Raw genomic sequence first — 20,316 nt, 5'->3', positions numbered from 1 at the left:
ATTGATACATAGAACAGGCAACGTGCTTGATGTGTGGGTGTCGTAAACCAATAAAACTGCAATCACTGTCCCGTGCGGTAGCGCGTGGTGCTTGCAAAGTTTGCTTACGAAGCCTGCAGAGTATTTCTGCAGCTGAGCACGACACCCAAGGCGGTTACATTTCGGCGAAGGGCGAACTAGAAGGCGCCTGCTTATTTTTAATCTTTCTGGGAATCGTGTACCTTACCATATATATATATATATATATATATATATATATATATATATATATATATATATATATATATATATATATATATATATATATATATATATGACAGAAGCCAACAGCCACAGAAACCAAGGGGCACAGGGGATTTTTTTTAAGTTATTTATTTTGTGGTGTTGATCAATTTAGAATATTACTGAATATGATATCGTTTTAAAGATAACTGATTAGAAAAGCAGAAGAAAAAACAACCACCTGCCGCCGGTGGGATCCGAACCCACGACCTCGGAGGTCGTGGGTTCGGATCCCACCGGCGGCAGGTGGTTGTTTTTTCTTCTGCTTTTCTAATCAGTTATCTTTAAAACGATATCATATTCAGTAATATTCTAAATTGATCAACACCACAAAATAAATAACTTAAAAAAAATCCCCTGTGCCCCTTGGTTTCTGTGGCTGTTGGCTTCTGTCATATTTATAACGAGCCCCTCATCCCCTTCCCATATATATATATATATATATATATATATATTGGTAATTAAAAATGCACAGTGTGCAGGAAAGAGAGAGAGGCTTTAATGAACACAGGAGAGGTCTGCCTGACTGTTAGCCTAGCATGCTACTCAAGCATATGCAGGATATATGCATACATGAACTATAATATTCATGAAGCGAACAGTATCAGCCGGTCTAAAGATACACATGCGCAGGTGTTTAGGAACAAAACAAACTACTACGTAAAAAAAACAGCAGCCTGACCAGGTTAACACCAGATAAAATAGGTGCAATGTAAAATTGTTTTGCTCACTCATATGCAAATGACGCATACTCAGCAATTCAGAGTCAGTATTATGCATTTGCACACCAACTTCATGACAAGAAAAAGCTAAGACCTTTCCTAAGTAACCGTAAAATAGCATCACCAGATAAGAAAATTGTTAGGGTAGTGGTCTGTGTTAGTTGGTTTTCTTCGAAATCGCAAATAAAACGACACTGCTGGTGGTAGTCAGCACTTGTATTGTCTTTTGCAGTGTGTTTGTTTGTTGCACTGGTTGGCATTTACAGTGCTCTTACATGCCTAATTAACCTACCTGCTTTCAACTGACCATTAATATCAGGTATGTGAATGCTTAAAACCTGGTGTTGGTTAATAATGGTTACATTAGACCAATAGGCTCCAATTAACCTTTCACACTGGCGAGCACACACGTCAGCCGTCTCACCTCATGCAACAGCTTTAAATATGCAATAAACTAGAAAATCACTTGGCGCAGTGACGCTTGCCTAATGTGCCATGCAAAAATGCACAATGAAAATATGCTGTCCAGTGACAGCATTAGCATTTCTACCAATTTATGTCCTAATGAAGCTTTGTTAATATCCAGCTTCAAAAATGCATGAAAAACAGTTGCCCACCTATGCTTAGTGATTAACCCTTTGCCCTTTGGTTCCCATGCGGGATCTGCTTGCGCAAATAAAATTTTTTCTATTTATATGCAGTCGTCAGGCCAAAACAAAAGCATAAGAAACTAGCTTAGGAAGACTTTATTCCTCAAAAAAAAATAACAAGTGCACATACGAGGTCTGTTAGAAAAGTATCCGACCTTTGGCCGAAGAAAAAAAACTGGCGTAACTGGAGCGTTAGAAACCTAATCATCTTCAAAGTAGTCTCCTTGGGACTCCACATACTTCTCCCAGCGGTGCTGCCATTGTTGGAAGTATTCCGAAAAGGCCCCCTTCCGGAATGGAGTTTAGCTCAGTTATCGTTGCAGCCATAATGTCCTCTCTTGTCTGAAATCGCGCTCCTTTCAATGGCCTCTTGATTTTGGGAAACAGCCAGAAGTCGCAGGGGGCCATATCAGGAGAGTAAGGAGTCTGTTGAACTACAGGAGTCGGGTTTTTTGCCAGAAAAGTCTGAATCAAGTGCAAGGAATGTGCAGGAGCATTGTCGTGATGGATGCGCCAATTTATTGTTGACCTCAACTCCGGTCTCTTGCGCCGCACAACACCACGTAGGCGACGGAGGACGTCCCTGTAGTACTCTTTGGTCATTGTTTGACCCTGTGGGGTGCGTACTCGTGGTGTGCCACACAGAGGGAGTCAAAGAAAGCAGTCAGCATCACTTTGACATTGCTGCGCACTTGGCGGGCCTTCTTTGGTCTTGGTGACGTGGAATGCTTCCACTGTGATGACTGGGATTTGGTTTCCGGGTCGTACCCGTACGCCCAAGTCTCTTCACCAATGATTATGGTGTCGATGAAGTCGGGGGCACTGTTTGCGGAATCTAGCATGTCCTGCTAGACTTCAACACAAAGCTGCTTTTGCTCCACCATGAGCAGCTTCGGCACGAATTTCGCCGCAACACTCTCAATGGCCAAATCTTCGGTGATAATGGAATGTGCAGAAAAATTGCCAACGTCCACCTCTTCCGCAATTTCTCGGATAGTCGCGCGACGGTCCCGCATCACCAAAGCGTTCACTTCGGCAATGACCTGGTGATTTCGGCATGTTGATGGCCGACTGGAGCGTGGCTCTCTCTCCACCGATGTGCGGCCGTCTTTAAACCAATTGTACCACTGCTTAATCTTTGTGCTACTCATAGCATCGCCACGAAAAGCAGTCTGAATGTTCCGAATGGTTTCCACTTGGCTGTCGCCCAGTTTCTGGCGAAATTTGATGCAGTAGCGCTGCTCCAGTCGCTCCGCCATTTTCCTTGCAATAAAAAACCGACGAGAGCACTGCGCACTGCCTCACTCAAAAGCTTCGTCGCAGCGACTGACGCTATTGTCAGGCGGGAAAAAATTCGCGCATGCGCACGAAGGTTCAAGGTCAGCTGATGCAAGCGCGCTTGTTTCATATCCATCAGGTGTTCGCAAAAAAAATAAAGTCGGATACTTTTCTAACAGACCTCATATATGTGTGCACCAGGAGTACCAGTTACTCCCTGTGAAACTGATCAAAGCAATTTTCCAGTCCATCTTCATCAATACAAAGGTACACTCTGCATTTCCTGCAGTGCAACCTTGTTCGCTGACAACATGTCAACATGTCAGCATCTTGCAACGGGGAGCATTGTTTCAAGGCATTTTCACTGAAATGGGGTTCACACCATCATACCTAATTGTATCCGGAATGTCTGGCACTCTGTTGAACAAGTAAAGATGGAGATTCGCCTTGCCTCTTCTTCATCTTGCGAGGTGTTCCCAGCCCTCAGAAGACTAAGGATGATCTGTAGATCAAGCTTCACAAGCTGAATTTCATACCCTTTATGAACCCTTTGTAAGAGCATGATGTGCCAACCTCAGATATAGCAGTAACCTCACAGTCCTGATGGCAATGCACGTGGAAGCACCGACTATCACCCCATTAACAAAACTTTTGCTGCAGATATTGCAACAAAATTTAGATAAGAGCAAGGGCAGTTAATGCTCGTTAGAATACAAAAAAAAAAAAGATATAAACGGCAGCTTAGGAAAATAATCACCAAAAGAAAAAAGGCATATATCTCATATGAGAACTTCTAGAGATTGCCATGTTTTATACTCCGCTGCTGCTGTTGTCAGCACTTCCTCCCATGTAGGAAGGCTTTTATGAAACATCTATGTGATGTAAATATTTGGCTGTAGTTTAGGAGCTTTGCATCAGATACAAGATTTGGAAACTTGTGCAATTGGGATACAAAGGGCTGCCACAGATGACCTTTGGGACATCTAACATTCATGGGCTCACGAGACTTTCGCAGTATTGCAGCATTTGAGATGATGGTTTGTGCTCTCAGACAAAGCTTTTCCAAGCCATCACAGCATTAGTGAGCCATCTATACCTACCTGTCTTGAATCAGTGTGTACTTCCATTATTGAACTTTGCTAACTTGCCTTTTTTTCTGACAAGTGCTACAAATAAAGCACTCCATGTCGGCACATCTTCACTCAGGCCTGAACATGACAACTTTGCTGCATGCTTGCGTCATGGTAGACGTTACTTTTTTTTTTTAGTCCGCTACATTTGGCCACTACAATGGACAGCATGCAACAAAGGGTTAACCCTTTGACGAGGAGAAGGGTAATTTGTTCTGCCCTGCCAATTTATTCCACAGCAATACTGAATCTCTGGAAGCTTCAGACGCCAGTGGTATATTTTAGGCACTAGTCACACCACTCCTTATACAAACAACTTGGTCAACACAACTATTTTTAATTCTGTTCAAAGTTAAAAACCAGTATTTGCTACAGAACTGTAATGGCAAAATGATCCTCCCCAGCCAACCTCATTCTTATGGTGGATGGTTTAAATGCTGCGGACAACTGAAATGCGAGTACTAATTTAAATGTTACACCTGGTAAAAAGGTTTTAGTCAGCACAGACTCAGAACTGATCAAGTGAAAAATTATCAGTGTCATTGTTCATGTGTATTATTCATGAAAAACTAACAATTAGGTGAGCACAAAAGTTTCAAAAAACGTTGTCTCATTCATATGTTTACACTCTGCTCAAACCAGCTGTATATAAACTTTTCAACGCAGAAAATATACTAAAGTACTTTTTACATTAGAAAATGCATATCCAGGTGAGACCTGCTGCAATGAAATCACATTTTACTTTCCCTGCTGCAACTAGAGTAGGCTCGCTTTGATATGCCCTTCGAAAAACCTATTAAAACAGCTTAACTTACTGGAAGTTCCTAAAAGATAAGAATGTGAGAGCATACAGGCATTGATAGAAACCAGGAATGAGATAAGTATTAATGAGTACAGCTTGCAAGAAGGCGTTTATCCGGCACCCCAGAAGAAAAATATTGCCATAAGTCCCTAAAAGCATCATGATCATCATCATCAGCCTGGCTACGCCCATTGCAGGGAAACGAACTCTCCCACGTCTCTCCAATTAACCCTGTCCTTTGTCAGTTGCGGCCACCGTATCCCCGCAAACTTCTTAATCTCGTCCGCCCACCTAACCTTCTGCTGCCACTGCTATGCTTGCCTTCTCTTGGAGTCCAGTCTGTTACTCTTAAGAACCATCGGTTATTTTGCCTTTGCGTTTACATGCACAGCCCAGCCCAAGCCCACTTCTTCCTCTTGATTTCGACTAGGATGTCATTAATCCACGTTTGTTCTCTCACCCACTCCACCCGCTTCCAATCTCAATGTTACACCTATCATTTTTCTTTCCATAGCTCGCTGCGTTGTCCTTAACATAAGCTGAACCCTCTTGGTTAGCTTCCACGTTTCTGCCCCATAGGTGAGTACCAGCAAGATACAGCTGTTGTATACTTTTCTCTCGAGGGATATTGGTAGACTGCCATTCATGACCTGAGAGAACCTGCCATGTGTGCTTCACCCCATTCTTATTCTTCTAGTTATTTCCCTCTCATGATCCGTATCAGCGGTCACTACCTGCCCTCAGAGCACCTGAAGTCAACAACACAAATGTTTTAGATTTTAACTTTTCCTTCAACAACAGTTCCTTTACCACATAAGAGGTCATCTGATCAATGCTTGCAGAAGACAGTTCACCACTTCATGCTCCCAGAAAAATCATTGCTGCTCTTAATTAACTATCACAATTAATGGCATCCAAAATTCACAGCTCCCCCAGGATAGAAGCATATCTACAAGTGAAAACTCAATTTAGTTATGCTGTTGTGGTAGAGCAAGTCTATGCATTAATCGATGTGCAGGACTTGAATGACTTGTGCTATCCACATTATCTTTGTACTGTCTCTACGAGGAATGCACCAAACAGTTTCATTTATCACAGAAATTAGATCAGCAGAGTTCGTCATAAAGGGAGACTACTGTAGCAATATGCAGGTTAATATTACTGCCCATGACAATGCAACTGAAATATTGTTTCTACTGGCTTAAACAGGTGAGGTGTGCCATTCACTCTATACAGAACCAATTCTCCAGGCTCTATCGAAAGCTGTTCTTCCTTTGAAAAACGTTTTCAGTGCCAATCGCATGGCCATGCAATGAATTATTCTAAACTCTATTCAGGTACATTGCTATATGGCTGGAGAAGCTTCATATAGCTTTTTACTGCAGCGCTACAGCACCTCAGGCTATTAGAAACTTCTCTACACAACAAGCAAGCCAGGATAATTAGCCACAGCACTTTGTGACACTCAACTAGCATGTGCGAGACCTCCACAACACGTGAATCCACAGAAAGTGACCTGCTAAAAAACTGAACGAAAATATCTTCATTGATCCATGACTCAAAAAAATTTACACATTTGGACAAAAGTTGGAAAAAAAGTAAATACACAATTTAATTCAGATATATACAGGCCCCGTATCACATAAAAACGGTGAATGTGCATAGGCAGATCCATGCAAAAAGACTGCAAATGAAATGCTTCTAATCTGAGCATGATACCTTTTTAGCAACATTGAACACTGAGCTGGCATCATTTCTGTGCCAGTGATATTTATTGCAAAATCAAAATAAAAAGCATAAACATTCAGTTTTTAATCACCACACGTCATATCCAGCCAAAGGTGGATTTAGGATGGGAGAGGGGAAGGGCAAAAAAAGGGGGAAAATTGCTTTCCCTCAGTGAGAGATTGTGAGAGAGTTGCACTGTCCCCATTTTTCGGACAAAATAAAGTTCAAGAAATGAGCCGTGCAAATATGCCCCCAACCCACCCATCCACCGCTACCAAGAGTTGCCCATAAATCTGTCCCTAAGGTGAGTACTACTAAAATTTCCCAGTACTTTACAAACATGACCCAAGCACCCCAAGTGCAGTACAGGCACTCAATGATAGGCACAAAAATTTTAATGAGATTTCAAACGGAACACCAATGCTTCCTCAAACGCCTGTGAAAGGTTGTGTTCTTGCCAGACGGAGAAACGAAAAGAAACATAGCACACCTTTCTTAGCCACTAGCCAGCAGCCCATGGCTAAACGATACTACGAGGGGAAATAAATAACACCTTAGGTAGATAATATCTTTAAGCCTGAAGCAACAATGAAGGAATAAATATATAGAAGCTCTGCAAAAATGCGTAAATGCACATTCAGTGACAATGGAAAGTAACACACATTATATTATGCCACTTATTTCATGCACAAATACACATGCCCAGGTGCCATTGTTTTTTATGCCTCTAGCTTCACTTAGTGAACAGTATAATATCTTTCAACAGTCACAGGAAAATATACTTTAACACATACTGTATGAGAATAAAAACAGCCTCTAGGTGGCTATCTTTAATATAAGCATCACAGGATTTTTACTTATGTTGGAACTCTGAATACCAAGATACATTTACTGCTCCTATACCCACTCTAAATAGGCAGTTTAGCTCAGAAACAACTGTGCTACTAACACTGCCATCAGTGTCAAAACTGATGTGGTGCACAGACTACAAACCAAATGCATCATGCAACCAACCCCTGCACCATCTAATGGTCAGGTACAATCATGGTGCACGTGTGCATAGCTTTTATATTACGACACCTCCTTCTTTGACAGTGGTTTCAGTTTTTCCACATGCCATATACAGCACCGGGTACGAGTGAAAAATACAACCACTTTACTATCTAATAGATCCGCCCTTGAGTATGGAACTTCACTCAGTTACAGTAGAATTCATTCATACACAATAAGCAGCACCTGAAGCACTGTCATCATCCCCTGTACTGCACACACCTGTATTTCAGGCCCTCTTAGCACAGTGCAAGGCTAGTAATGTCCACAGAAATGTGCTCTGCCTTTAAATCAGACTCTTCCTGCAGCACTCAATCTGCTCCTGGCCGCGGCAAAGGCCGTGTGCGGCCACCGTGCATTTCCACAAACTGAATGAGGGACCGTGGAACCTCGCCTGCCCGATAACTCAGTCCATACTTGGCCACGGCGCGTGCAGCAAGACAGCGCAGGGTCACCTGGGTTTGAGTGCGGAGGATCACCTCCGCAACACCTGTTGTCGATGCTTCTGCCGCTGTCTCCCCACGTGCATTAGTTGCATCTGCGTGCACGCCCGCCTCAATGAGGGCCACAATGATGGAGTGCAGGGTCAGAAAGTCACTGATTGGCTTCTGGTAGGTGACAATGGCATGCAGCGGTGTGTTGCGCCTGGCATCGACTGCGTTCGGATCAGCACCACAGCGCAGCAGCAGCCTGGTAGTGTCGGTGCAGGGGAAGTGACAGATGTTCTTGGTGTGAAAGTCATCTACAGGTGTGTCTGCACTCACGCACAGATGAAGAAGCGTGCAACCATCTCGGGTAACCCTGCAAAAAGTGTCATAATTGTGACCAGTGTGAATGAAACAGGACGCAAAATGTGGTAGCCATAAACTGCCTATGCATCACTCTATAAATACTGTCAAGGCGGCGTAAGTTGCAGTGCCATGTGAGTGAGGAGGAGGAAAAACTTCAATTAATTCCAAAAAAAGAAAAACAGAACTTGAGACTGTTGCTAGGTGATCAGAAGACGCTGCTTCGTGCTGACTTCAGTGACTCACTCGAGGGCCCAGCATTGAGCAGCCAAGTCTGCGTTGAGCAGCCAAGTCTGCGCTGAGCAGCACCACCTCCAGCTGCTCAATAGTACAGAGTTACAGCTCTGGTTTTGGGAAGATCACCAGGGCTTAGCCCATAGCATGTCGGCTCTATCAGCGCGTTAACCGCAGAGGGCACAGTCAAAGCTATAGCTACAGGGAAACAGGGCAGCATATAGAGCTGGCCTAGGGAGAGACAGCATTTGAAGCTGTCGCAAAAGGGCCATTTCAGATTTTGTGAGAGAATTTTTTAAGAGACTTTGCAAGAGAAATTACTGAACGCAATGTTGTAAATAGGCAGGTGATATCTCTATTAGCTGCTGCGAAAAGTGTACCGGAACATGCCCAGAAATACAAGGGAATGATAGGGCTTACCCTGTACTCTTAAAGAGCAACTGCACCACTTTGTGAGAATTCCGCGACATTCAAAAATAAACCTGTATTGGCCGTAGGTAAAGCATGTGAAGTTTTGTTTTTGTGCTAGCATTTAAAATGGTGGCATAACTAACGATTGAATTTCAGGCTTGTTACAACACTGGAGAAGTTCAGAGAAGCTTGGTGTGACATCAAGGAAGGTAAGATTTAAAATTTCCGCTGCCATCAACCACATCCTGCCGTGCATCATTAAATGCTGCCAAAAAAAATGCTCAACGGGCTTTGCCTATGGTGGCATTGGTTTCCTTCCTTCAAAGCAAGCATTTATGCATTGGAAATGCATAGGTACCATAGATGACGTCATCATGCACCACCCACTCGGTGCTCTGCATTGTGGCAAAGCTTGAAGACCACTGCAATTTTAATCGGCAATTACATCACCATTGCTAAAGATGGTTTGCTTAATGGGGTTTAACGTCCCAAAGCGACTCAGGCTATGAGGGACGCCGTAGTGAGGGCTCCGGAAATTTCGACCACCTGGGGTTCTTTAACGTGACCTGACATCTCGCAGTACACGGGCCTCTAGCATTTCGCCTCCATCAAAATGCGACCGCCGAGGCCAGGATTGAACTCATGTCTATCGGGTCAGCAGCCGAGCGACATAACCACTGAGCCACCGCCGCAGTTACCGTGAGGGTTGTGATGATTGAAACTTGAGCCAAATTATGACTATGAGGACATAGCATGATTAAAATGGTCATTATGACATGTAACACTGTAAATAAAATTAATTGCATTGAAAAGAAAATTGGGGAATTAACTGGGAATCGAACCCATGACCCCTGGGTCGCGAGTCAGACACGCTACCCCTAGGCCAATGAAGTGTGATCATCCAACCTGGTTGAAGGGAGATCATGTGTGTCTTGTGGTGTACCATATGGTCTCGTATGCCTACTGATTTATGCTAATGAGTGCATGTAACAAGCAAAAGATGCTAAATTATAAAGCAAGTAGCAAATAATCATTAACGCTATCGCGTCATACCATAGCCTTAAGGTGAATCTTAAGTGTCCCCCTAATTTTTGACCACCGAGGCTGCCATAAGTGTCTGACGACAAGGCACGAAAGCATACTCTGTGGGCCTTTGAGCAAGATTGTGCACACTGCCACAGCCTGAGAAGGCAGACTTCTAAAAACTTTCAGGGTAGCTTTGCTACAGAGTGCCTCCAAGCTTGTGGACCTTCAGGAAACGCCACCCAAATGACACTGTCCAAGTGGCCCATCCCATCTTCTCAAGTTGCGCACAAATGTCTCACAATCATCACAAAAATGTGCGCAGGCTAATAGCAGATGCTGAGCACCATCCACAATGGCACAATTCAAGCATGGAAGTGATGCAGCACTGCGGATCTTGTATAGCCATGCTGGCATAGGAGAATGCTGTGCACTCAACAGAGTTCAGTCTGAATTAAGTTCCACACAAAAGAGGGTGGCAAACAAGGGCTAACAAGCCCCATTAGCACAGACACAGCCACAATACAGTTGCCACACAAAAAAAAACCCTCAGCAGTTTAGCCTTTGCAAGCCTGTAACACCAAAAGAGAGCTCCTGCTCTAATGCAGGTGTAGTGCACAACGCAAGCTCCTGCATTTCAACATCTCACCTGCCCAGCTGGACAAGCCTGTAGATGAGCCGCATAAGCTCGTGTTCCTGACTAGCTGAACTGAAGTGGAGCTTGCTCACGACCACCAGCAGGTACAGTGAGGTCAGCAAGTTGGCATCATTGTCTTCATCATTACCCGCCTCCAGCTCATGAATGGCAGCTGACAGGATCTGGGCCACAGCACCCGGAGGCACTTCCACTCCCACATGCAGCATCTGGCTGAACACCTGAGCAAGCAAAAACATGGGAATAGTCATCTGAACGCCACTGAATACACAGCAATCATGGTGTTGCCAAGTATAAGGAGGACAGAAGAGGTTGACCTGACTAGGAGAAGAGAGGAGCTAGGTTCAAGAAGAGGTTGACATCAGATTGTAAATGATACATAATGCCCTTATAGGGTCTCTGTTTAATTACTGTCGTTTTAATTAGACTGCACTTTGGATGTTATTGTCTATATCAATTTCCATCCATGCGCAATGGATCCAGAACACACCACTATCGCACTGCCCTCTTATACCGAGCCCTTGTGCAAATATTACTTCCTGTAATATTCATGTCCTTGAATCGCTTGTCCCTGAGCAAGTCCACAGCAGGTGATCCACCTCTGCAGTCGGTGCGGAACACTTCGGGCATGTGCTGGGTCCTGATATTTTTTAGAGCCCCATGATGGGGTAAAAGCCACCACAACCCTTATTTATCCTTCCAAGGATAAGGATTCTTATCCTTCCAATCTCATTAGGTTTAGGGGGGAGGAGAGCACATGTACTTTTGTCAAGATAGGAAGAGCAGAGTGGGCATCAAAAGGGAGTCTGGTGGGTGATGCACTAGTGTCTGGGACTTGGTGGGTGAGGCCATCTGCTTTCCTCTGATCAGCGTTCTCGGAATGTTTTCGCGACCAGTGTATCTGGATGCGTTTCTTTAATCGCTTATCGAAAGCATGTAGCTTCAGAGTTACATTCGGTGTCTTTGTGACTCTTTCCAGTTGTTTTACGGCCGCTAAGGAGTTCGTGTAAATGTGGGCTTCTAACACAGGCACCATGTTATTTATGGCTTCCATAGCATCACAGATTGCATAGAACTCCATGCCAAACAAACGAATCTGGGTGGTCCAATATATATATTCACAGTGTATGTATAACTCTCTGTACATCGGGCTAGTAGCTGCTCTTTTACTGCCCTTTTCCATTACTGACGTACCCATACATGCTATACACGTTTTTGGATATACACCAACCAGAGTTTGAGTTGTCATGAACACCTGCTTGGTTCTGAAACATTAAATGCTTCATTTTTGCAAGAAATCTGATCACGATAGGTTGCGTGCAGAAAATTATACAAACTCAAATATTTACTTTTCCTTTTTTGTTGTGTAATCGCAGGTATGTTGAGTCTAAAAATCAGCGGAATGAAAACACTGAGGAGGTCTTTCAAATGTAGGCTAATGGATAACAGCTAGATTCCACCTAACATTTCGGCTGTTTCCATAGGCGAACATGGCTTCAGGAAGGCTGCTTTTCAGGTGCAATTTTGTTTAACACAATTTTACTAAAATTGCTGCAAGTCGGAAAGATAGTTTTACCAAAAGGTGAAATAGCTCACTGGTATGATGCAACGACTGTCCCAACAAGAAATTTTTTGCCGCTTTGGTCACAAAGTTAAATGACAATAGTGCACTGTGAACGTATAGGAGCTAAACCCCGTAGTGGACTAGGCTCTACACGTACTGTCATTTTTGTCTCATGCTTTTGTGCTCTCTGGCAATCTGCATCCAGTTTAAGGTGAGTAGATGTCGCCTAAAGCATGTTCTTTTGTTTGCAGACAAATGGTAACGTAGGTACTAACGACCATTTTGGATAAAAATTTTCGATAAAAAATGTGTCCACAGGGAAGGTTAAAGAAGGCGTTACTATTAGCCTGCACTAGCACCCTATGCCAAGAACAAACAGTGCAAAGCAATTAAAGGTGCACAGGTCCACCAATGCATGAATACATGGGAGAGCACAACACTACAGCTGACTTGTGACAGAATGTTATGGCAGTAACCCTTGGCACAGACTAAATTAATTCACACAGTATGAGCAATGAAGACGCTCACCTGGGCAAACCGCAACAGATCCTTGCGCAAGGAGAGCCTGGCAGCTGATCGCAGCCGAAGAGCATGCAGCCAAAGCTGCAGGCAGCGATCAAAGGCTGCACTGTCAGCAAATACTGCACCCCTGCATGTCATGACAAGGAAAAGGAAAGAAAAAGTAGAGTCTACTAAGTGTCAGAAGATGGTTTGGTTTGGTTTGTTGGGGTTTAACGTCCCAAAGCGACTGAGGCTATGAGAGATGCCGTAGTGAAGGGCTCCGGAAATTTCGACCACCTGGGGTTCTTTAACATGCACTGACATCGCACAGCACACGGGCCTCTAGAATTTCACCTTCAAGAAATTCAGCCGCCGCGGCCGGGATCGAACCCGCATCTTTCGGGTCAGCAGCCGAGCGCCGTAACCACTGAGCCACCGCGGCGGGGCTGTCAGAAGATGGAAGATTATGGTAAACCCAGAACCAGTCATTACCAAGCTAAAGTATAATCCTAAGCATTGAAGGGTGGAAATTACACTTAACTGTATCGCATATATTTTTGCCTTGGTGCATGATAGCCTTAGATACTTATGCACCATTAAACCCAACACGAAAATATTTCTGCCACAACTTTTTTTTTTTCTTTTCTGCATGTTGGTAATGATGTTCAAGTTCACTTGGTGACAATGTCATTTCCAAAAAGTACAAGCATTATACATTGCTTTAGACAGCACACCCAAGTTTCCTAGAACACAGCAATCCCATACAAATCTAGAGAAGCTAGTAAAATGATGCAACGAAGATGGGCATAAAAACAATTCTAATATTGTCTTTTACCAAAGCTGACTTGAATGATGGAGCACACTGAGAAAGCTGCATGTGCCATTCATGGAGGTGAGGGGGACAGAAAACAAATGAAGGGAATTGTGACATTGAGCAAAAAAACAACGAAAAAAGTAAGAAAAAAAGACATTCAATGCGCACTTTTCCCATGTCATGATGGCTACGAATAATGCCATTTCCTGCCTTCATTACACCGCAGCGTGACGACTACTTTCCATCCTGTTTGTGCACCCATTCATCAGAAAGGAAACGGTATGGTTGGATGAACAGCTCGTGCCCGTCATCCATTTGCATGAGCTACCAACGTCAGTCTGCCACTGGAGCGGCAACGCTGCATTAACTGCCCCGTTTCCAACAAGAAAAAAACAAAGGGAGAAAGCCACATAGCCCATGTGCTATGCAAATAGCATGGCGTCAGTAATGTGCCAGTCAACACCCACGGCTCAGCGCAAGTTCCTATGATCACTACACCTGCGTCTTGATGTGACAGGATTATAAGTACACAAGAAAAATGAACTGTGCTGGATTCTTCCCTCCACAAAGTTTTGCTTAACTGCAAAACTTAAAAGCAGAACGAAATCTTGGTGAGAAATGGCACCGAGTGCATGTTGTTAAATGTGTGCAGCAGCTGCTTGTATGTTTTATTTGTGCAAATTTTGCTAAGCTGCAAATGTTGGTAGAAAAAGCACAGAAAAGAAGCTGCAGTTATATACTTGTATAGCTATGTAATCTGCAGTCGATGCAGCAAGACAGTGGATACCTAGGGAAAGAAAATACAACCAAAGGTGACATCGAGTCAGACGGACTGACTAGCTTAACTCTTTCCTTAATATGGGAAAACAGGCAATTTCAAAGTGATGTGCATAAAAAATTTTCTCACCCATAAAATAAAAAAATTTCTCTTTATTGCAGCATATTATATAGTGAAGTTAATAGAGCTCTCTTTTTAAAGAGATAAAAAAAAACGATGTGCATTGCTCATGAAGAAAAAATCAATGATAGGCAAAGTCTGGGACATTCGTGCAAAAGTTCACTAAAGCATTAAATATGTTTAGTCAGAAAATAATATAATAAAAAATCTACAATACACACTTTATGCATTAATATGTCAGAAACGAGTACTGCTACTCTGCTGGTGGCGCAGAACTGTTTAGAACATGCAAGGTGCCTTTCGAGAGGCTCGGAAGACAGTGAATCCCCTTGGCAACGGCGAAAACAAAAGTTAACACGGGCACCTGTTGACAGTCCAAGCTGGGCGGAGCAGTCGGCTCAGTCCGAACTAAAATCGAATGAATGTATATCACCTTTTAAGCTGTCACTCACATCCACAAAGTCAAGTGTCGATGCTGCGGAATTGCGAGAACACCGCTGCTGCTGAGCAGAGTCAGTGACAGACGAGGAGAACACCTTAGACGCCATGACTGTTCTGCTTTGGCAGGTTTCCCAAGAAGTTTAAAAACAGTCCCTCTTATGGCTGACGAAAAAAACCAAAGCAGAAATTGAAGTGCAGTTCTTTTGCCGCATACTTCAGGGCTTCACTTGTCCGGAAGTGGCTCAGATACTGTAGGGCTTTACTTATCCAGATCCGGCTCAGACAGTGCAAGATGGGACATTTCATGCCATGGTTCAAATTGAACGATTTGAAAAGGCCTGGTAAGGAAACAGTGAAGTGGCTGAGGCAGCATGGACACACTAATGGTCAATGTGAGAGGTTTATGTTCTGAAATGAACTTAACTTGTCTTACCATGGTGACGGTACATAACATTACTTTTTTAGATACTGCCAAAGAACTTCAGGGGCCAATTGGAAAGTTGCTTAGCATCTTGAGAAAGATTATGCCGCACTGTTTCGAACTAGGCATGCCTAGCATTCTTCTTCCCTATTTAGGCAGGAAGAAATGGGAGTCTGTGAAACATCAACATTAAAATAAGACAGCATGACCAGCATTCTTATCGCCTTCTTTGGCATCAGGGGCTACGCTTCACATTGTATGGTGGTGTTTGGACTGCATGAGGATAACACAAAGAAAGAGCATGCTTCTAGAAATCTTTGTGGTTGTCCCAAGACAAATCACACCTGATGTTTATACACTAAGAGATACATTTCACTGAGTGCTAAAGAATCTAGCAGTCAATTTATCATTCACTCATTACTTTGCTATAGACTCCCTGACAAGCTCAAAGTGAGTGGTTTCACTGTGTTGTGACCACAATGGGTTGTTCTGAAGAAAAGCATGCCAGTGAAACAATATTTTCTTTTCCACTTGATCTACAGGTGTGAAGACTATGTAGTTCCTGGCTCAGCCTAACATTCAAGCAAGCAATGACCAATTTCAAGAAAGCTCTGCACAGTTGAAGGGTTGCTTCATCAAAAAGTAAACGATGCTCCAAACCAAGCACCATGACACCCAATTGCTGTGCTGATGCAACTTGATCCTTGATAGCACCTTTATAGCAATTCATCAGTCAACGTGCTTTACTCACACAGGCCATGATGAATGAATCACTGCAACCTACAACCAGTTCCTCCTTTTTGCAGAAAGGTCAGTCAAGTGGTGTGCGCGACCACACATGCACCCCACTAACTAAAGAAAACAAGTGAACTAGTTGGTGCTCATCGAATGGTGCCGGTATGGCAGCGAGCAGGAAAAAATGCAAAGGACGAAAGAAGTTTTTGTAGGACGCAGGCTACACATCAAAATCAGCTGATGTCTACCACAGCATCCTGAAAAAGCACTTTTCTCATCCTTTTCATTTTTTCCTGTTAGTTGGAGCCATTCATGTAGGTATACCACCCCTTTACACGAAGCCAAGTCCTTGTCGAAATGTTGGCAAGCACCCTGAGTTTTTCCTTCCCTTGTTCACCTTGTGATCAGCCCTTTACAAGCGTAGGAAGTGCCGCAGCTCAGTTGGCATGGTACACGCATATGCCCGAAATAAATGCTACCGCGCAGGTTCATGTCGAGCTGCAATTGTGAAACTAATGGTGAAGCGGGCACAACTGGCTCACAAAGTGCAGGCGAGTGGAACTGTAAGTGCAGCAGTAGTTAAGCAAGGCAACCAAGATCAGAAAGCATGTCGTAAGGGGGCCAAGGACCTGTCTGACACTTGACGCCTTGCGCCACCAGAAGCGATCCACTCCCTGTGAACAGAAGACTCCTATTCTAATCAGGCCGCACCTGTAGACGACGGGGTGCGGCAGCTCCGGGTTGTGCTGGCCCAGGATGCGCTCACGGATCACCAGGGACTCCATGTGGAGAGCGTGCGCGTCGTCCCTGATGCCGAGAAGCTCGGCCAGGGTGGCGCACTCGACGCGCGAGTCGTACGCTGCCACCACAGGACCGCGCTCCTTGTGCAACTGTGGTTCGCGCTCCCGCTCGCGCATGGCCGACTCTAGGAAGTGAAAAGCGCGCTCCAAGCTGTAGTTGTCCTTGTCGTTCGCGAACGACGCGCCGAGCAGCTCCAGCGCGTCAATCTTCTCGCGGCGCGTGCACCACGGCTGCTCGACGAGGTACTCGACCACCTCGGCCTTGGTGCGCTCCGCAGCCGCCAGTAGCGGCGTCATGCCGATTCCGTTGGTCAGTACGCGCGCGTCAGCGCCGAGCAGTTGGCGCACGATGTCCAAATGTCCATGCTCGGCGGCGAACTGCAGCGCCGTCGCGCCACACAGAGCCTGCACGTTTGGGTCGGCGCCCTGTGACAGCAGGTACCGCACGACATCCAGATGTCCCTTGTAGGCGGCAATCATGAGACAAGTGTTGTTGTATTTGTTGGCCAAGTGGATGTCCGCACCATGCTCGACTAGGAAGCGAACGATGTCTAGCCGTCCGTCGAAACTGGCTGCTCGCAACGGCGTCGAAGCCGTGCGCGTCGGGTGGTTCACGTCGGCGCCGCGCAGCACGAGAATGCGGACGATGTCCAGGTGTCCAGCACCGGCTGCGCACCACAGAGGCGTCGCGCCTTCAATGACGTAGCCATCGAACTGGACGGTGCCTTCCTGCTCAAGTTCGACCGCAGAACCGAAGTTGTCGAGTAACCTCTGCACCACTTGCTTATGTCCATTACGAGCGGCGATGAGCAGTGGTGTGCATTTCTGTTCTTTGTCTACCATCAGCGCGCCGAGGTAGTCACGGTAGTCGCATTTTGGGACACTGGCCAGCAAAGCGTACAGAGTTACCGGGAGACCGTCGCGAGCGGCACAGTAGATCTTAAGTCGCAGAGACTCTTTCAGAGCGTCAGCCATTGCTGTCTGCAGCTAGGAAACTCGTCGTACTGTTCGCGAACTGGGGCCTAACAACATTGAATAGTCATTATTTCCCGCACGGCTTCCCGTCTTTCGACAGCACAGGCCATCCCGTGATCACTCATGTGACGCCAACAACAAAAATGAAACGACGGCACGACACGCGATCGACGCGCCGCCACCCTGACAAACCCCGAAAGTATTACCCGAAAGCAATGCACGATGATTGTGCTAACCATGGGCTAATCTGCTGTTTAATTCAGCTTTTTTTTTTTTTTTCACTCTTACTAGCCAGTGCGCTTTCGCAACGCGTCTTTTATTTAAAAATTCTAAAGGCAATTACGGTACTTCCTAATGCCAAATTTTAGCGCATCTCTGTTGGTGTCTGTAGGCTCATTGTTTTGCTTTGCTGGGTAAAGTGTACTAGAATGTTCTAGCTGGGTCGTCGGCGCGTCTGGCGACAATATTAGATGCCCTCGACATCTTCATACACTGATGCCGCCCTCGCTGGTGACCAAGGACCGGGCTCGAATGGCGTGGTTCAGCGCGAAGACCCCCGTCTACTCGGGGGGCCTACACGTACCACGTTCCTTACTGCTACACCTCCACGCGCCATTGTCATTGCCACCCTTCCACGCGCTGGTATATCAAATCATTTAACGTCTTCTGTGATTCACTTGCGCCTTATACCCGTGCCACACGCGCACAAGAAATGGCAGTAAATGCTTAAGGCCTTAAGTTTGTTAATGCCATTATTTTCGGAGTTTGTGCTACACGTCCACATTTAATGCCATTATCGAAAGTGACGATGACGATAACGCTTGCAAGGTAGTCAAAAGTTACATCTGAATATAAACATTCCTAATGAGCACAATATATCGGGAATGTTGTTCAAATGCAATGTAAAAACGATTTTCCTGAAAATTCGACTGTTCCTGCTTTACAAGTCGGAAAAGTAGCTATAAACTCGCATGTCAGAACACAAGTCGAGAGTACCTGGCTGGTTAAAATGGCGCTCTTCGCATCGAAAATGCTGTATAGATGCCTCATCTGACTGAAACTTAAGAATTAACCATTTCTTACTGGTTAGGAAGTTGTTACTAACAAAGCTGCATGCTTTTCTGCGTGTGGAATGGGAACGAGATCTACACAATGCACGGGCGAATGAGTTGTGGCGAACTCAGTAGGTCGCGAATGGCAGTAAGGCTAATGCCATTAAATTTATGCGTGTGGCACCGCACGAATGCCATTAAAACTTAAGGCAGTAAGCACTTAATGGCATTAAATCTGTCCGTGTGGCACGGGTATAACTCTTCTTTATTTTCCGAGCCTAATGAGATCGACATCACTGCCTCGCCTTTCCCTATCGCGACAGGTTGCGCAGGCAGGCATGCACAAGTGATTCAATCAGAATCATTCGGAAACCGCCACGGTGGTTCGAGTGTATATGGTGCTAAGCTGCTGACCAGAAATACGCGAGGGCGATCCCAGCCGCGCGGCAGTCGAATTTGGATGGAGGCGAAATGCTAGAGGACCGTGTACGTTAAAGAACCCCAGGTCAATTGCCCCAGGTGGTCGAAATTTCCGGAGCCCGTCACTACGGCGTCTCATAACCTGAATCGCTTTGGGACCGACGTCTTTCAGGTCAGCAGCCGCGAGCTTACCTCCTAAGTGCGTCTTTCCGTACTTCGTCTTTTCCGCATCAAACCTACTCCGCCGGCCCTGTTTTCGTGCAAGACTCGTTTACATGAACCCGAGCGTCGGGTCGAGTCAGGGGATCGAGTTGAGTATGGTCAGCTCAACTCGACGATTGTAGCGAGTCGAGACCGGTTCAAGTGAAGCGACAAAAAGTATATACCGCTGTCTCGCAGGCGCGACGGCGCAAGCTAAAAACAGGTTCGCATTTATCCTCTCCCCGCCTGCTAATGCGACACTTCGACTCGATGCTTTGAGAAATGTGGGTCAAGCGAGTTAATAATGGCACAAACCCACGGCGGGGTAGTGATCAGGGTGCATAGCGGATACAACGCACTCATGTACAAGGAGTGGAGTACTCTACAATACGCCGCTCTTAGCAGGGGCTTGACAGTGCGTCAGCACTTTCCGCAGCGCCGCGGCGGCCGTTCACTTCGCCATGGTCAGCGGGCACGCTCCGTTTGCTCGAAGCGCTGCTGAGAGCGCTGCAATTTGGTAGCGCACGAGCGTATACCACGTGGTATTTTTCATATTTCGCGGGCTTTCTTTAGGTGCCGGAAAAAAGGACCCCGTAGGAGATACGATGCTACAATAAACGGGATCGGTTGTTTATAAACCTGCTCTACAACCTAACGTAACGGTCTTGGCACTAAAATGAATATTTGAAAATTTGCATAATTCATCTTCGTTAACTAATTAAGCACAATAAGAAAAATATT

The 20,316-nt window shown here is 45.2% G+C and overlaps 1 protein-coding gene and 1 pseudogene across 1 annotated transcript; both read right to left on the bottom strand.

Moving 5' to 3' along the window:
- Positions 1-1,681: 1,681 nt before the first annotated feature.
- On the bottom strand, positions 1,682-2,916 carry LOC149341783 (protein GVQW3-like; annotated as a pseudogene).
- A 3,535-nt stretch (positions 2,917-6,451) lies between these two features.
- Fem-1 (protein fem-1 homolog B) lies at positions 6,452-18,070 on the bottom strand. The gene is made up of 4 exons (XM_089543969.1): positions 16,839-18,070; positions 12,846-12,966; positions 10,748-10,974; positions 6,452-8,443 (listed from the first exon to the last, which is right to left on the bottom strand). Exons 1-4 carry the CDS (start codon positions 17,900-17,902, stop codon positions 7,954-7,956), a joined length of 1,902 nt encoding a protein of 633 aa, XP_089400095.1. The 5' UTR covers positions 17,903-18,070; the 3' UTR covers positions 6,452-7,953.
- Between the last annotated feature and the right edge of the window lie 2,246 nt (positions 18,071-20,316).

Source organism: Amblyomma mixtum, chromosome 5, assembly GCF_055824585.1.
Source record: "Amblyomma mixtum isolate Tamu chromosome 5, ASM5582458v1, whole genome shotgun sequence".
Taxonomy (NCBI): domain Eukaryota; kingdom Metazoa; phylum Arthropoda; class Arachnida; order Ixodida; family Ixodidae; genus Amblyomma; species Amblyomma mixtum.
The sequence above is the reverse complement of the archived record's forward strand: the minus strand, read 5'-3'. Positions and strand labels throughout refer to the sequence as shown.

Excerpts from the sequence above, each read along its gene's own strand:
- Fem-1 (XM_089543969.1), bottom strand. The coding sequence starts at position 17,902 with ATGGCTGACGCTCTGAAAGAGTCTCTGCGACTTAAGATCTACTGTGCC. Across the intron at positions 12,967-16,838 it reads CCGCACCCCGTCGTCTACAG|GGGTGCAGTATTTGCTGACA; the intron begins GTGCGGCCTGAT and ends CATGACATGCAG. Across the intron at positions 8,444-10,747 it reads AGGCTTGTCCAGCTGGGCAG|GGTTACCCGAGATGGTTGCA; the intron begins GTGAGATGTTGA and ends CACTTTTTGCAG.